This window comes from Fukomys damarensis, unplaced genomic scaffold (assembly GCF_012274545.1).
Source record: "Fukomys damarensis isolate Sample0158 unplaced genomic scaffold, DMR_v1.0_HiC HiC_scaffold_19, whole genome shotgun sequence".
NCBI lineage: Eukaryota > Metazoa > Chordata > Mammalia > Rodentia > Bathyergidae > Fukomys > Fukomys damarensis.
Genome location: NW_022900931.1, coordinates 67,317,787 through 67,319,862, shown reverse-complemented (window position 1 = coordinate 67,319,862; position 2,076 = coordinate 67,317,787). Strand labels below are relative to the sequence as shown.

Genomic DNA, 2,076 nt, shown 5'->3' with positions numbered 1-2,076 from the left:
CCCCACCCCACCACTCCCCTCACCACCTCACCCACCTGCAAAGAGCGGGAGACAAGAAAAGACAAAAAAGGGGTCAGTGCCAGGAGCCTGGGACACATCCCTCCTGGACACCTTGCCCTCCTGGTGCAGACACTCACCCATTGACAGCAACTTGGGGTGCGCTTTGCTGCAGGGAGGGAGACAGCCTGGGTCAGGTGGAGCTCCTGTCCGACCCCCTCTTGGGCCTGGAGAGCCCCGATCTCACCTGCTGGCGCCTTCGCTCGTGTTGGAGCTGCCTCTCCACTGGGTCCTCCCAGGTGCGGCCCTGGGGGTCGGTGGCCAGTGGCTCCCAGCCGCTGTAAAACTTGGGGCTGTAAGAGGGTCCCTCCTCTAGGGGCAGCTCCAACCTGTGGTCAGGGACAGCTATGGCTTGGATTCTGGTCCCACCTGGACGTGGGCTCCCTCTAAGCACTGTCAAGGACTTCAGTTACGTTTCTAAATAAGTCGACTCCATTCTGATGGCCACCCAACTTGTTTGTTTTGAGACAGGGTCTTGCTATGTAGCTCAGGGTGGCCTTGAACTATGTATCTCTGGCTGACCTTGAACTCACAGAGACCCTCATGCCTCAGCCTCCTGAGTTCTGGGATTACAGGTGTGTGCAACCATCCCTGGTTCTTGCTCAGCTTGTATATCTCATCTCTGATCCCAAACTAATTTTCTAGTTACTTTCATCCTGCCCTTTTACACATGCCAGGTCTCCAATTCTGCACCTACACTAAACCTTGAAGCTCAGGCTTGGTCCAACCCTGAAATCTGTAGACCACACTTTCAAAAAGGCCCTGCCTCTTCAACATAGCCATGCCCACTCACCTAAGCCACGCCCCTTCCATGTAGACTTCTTGCTTTGCTTCTTTTTTGGGGGCAGTATGGAGATTGAACCCGGAACCCTGAGATCCTCCTGGCTCAGCCACCGGTGTGTTCTAGTCCTTGCCTTTTTCCGCAATCCGATTGTCTGATTTTTCTGGTTAGATTTTAAACTTTTCCTTCATGCTAATTTCTAGCCTATCCTCCAATCGGATCCTGCATGTATGCTAAGCCCCTCCCCATCCTCAAAGTCCTAAATCCATGAGCCCTAGCCAAGTCCCGCCTCTAGCCTGTCTTGTCCGGCCCCACCTTCTTTCCGGTTCCTACTCCCTCTGTGCTCAGCCAGGTCCCTTACCCGGGGCGGGTCCAGGAGTCCCCGAGTGAGGTCCACAGCGTATTTTCTCCAGGGGTGACATTGTCTCGCAGCAGCGCCACGGCCTCGGCCGTCAGGTGCGGCCGCTCCACACCGCTGGCGAACTCAGGGCCCCCGGAGGTATTCACGATCTGGAGGGCGGCAGGGGTCGAGAATGCCACCAGCCCCTCTGCTCTGCCCGGGCCTGCGGGGAGGCGGGGAACCCAGCAGGCGGTGCTAGCTCACCATCTGCAGCGGCCCGAACAGAAAATGCAGCAGCTCCGGGGAAGAGGGGTTGGCGATGTTGTCGCGCAGCCGGGCCTGGAAGGGGTGTTGCCGGGTTAGCGCAGGAAGGTGGGGGTCACCGCCCTTGACCCCTGAGAGGCCCAGGGGTGCGCTTCTCACCAGCAGGCTGAAGGCGTACTTGATCTTCTGAAGCACGTCCTTGTACTCGGCTTCCGAGGGTGGCTTGGCTCGAAGCGTCAGCAGGCCCTCTGTGAGTGGCAGGCACAGTGGTGGGGACACAGGGTGCCCGATGACACCGCCAGAGTGGCGGGCACCCAGGGACACTCCAGGAGGACACCCATTAGAAGTCAGGCCCGGCCGGTGTCGGAGCGGGTATGGATCTTTGGGAGCCACCCGGGAATGGGGCCTGCTCTTCGGGGAGTTCCTACCACCAGCTGCCCGGCGGCGGGTCCTGCGGCCGCGCTCCCGGTGCTCCAACACGCGGGTGGCCTCTGCCGACTTCTGCAGCCTCGATACGAAGGTCTCCACGTCCTCAAACACGTGGTTCAGTATGTCCTAGGGACCAAGGGAGAGGGACCCTTATCGCCGTCCAGGCTGTCGCTCTGACCTCGCCCCCCGGCCAGGCCCCCAGGTC

At 59.7% G+C, this 2,076-nt stretch overlaps 1 protein-coding gene across 1 annotated transcript in view; it reads right to left on the bottom strand.

Moving 5' to 3' along the window:
* Positions 1 to 2,076, bottom strand: part of Eps8l1 (EPS8 like 1) — a 9,060-nt gene that overhangs the window by 3,668 nt on the left and 3,316 nt on the right. The window contains exons 8-13 of the mRNA XM_010617046.3: positions 1,871 to 1,997; positions 1,602 to 1,690; positions 1,443 to 1,517; positions 1,200 to 1,348; positions 245 to 386; positions 138 to 166 (exon numbers count right to left, since the gene is read on the bottom strand). Of these exons, the coding sequence (XP_010615348.1) occupies positions 138 to 166; positions 245 to 386; positions 1,200 to 1,348; positions 1,443 to 1,517; positions 1,602 to 1,690; positions 1,871 to 1,997 (611 nt within the window). The remainder of the gene's footprint in view (positions 1 to 137; positions 167 to 244; positions 387 to 1,199; positions 1,349 to 1,442; positions 1,518 to 1,601; positions 1,691 to 1,870; positions 1,998 to 2,076) is intronic.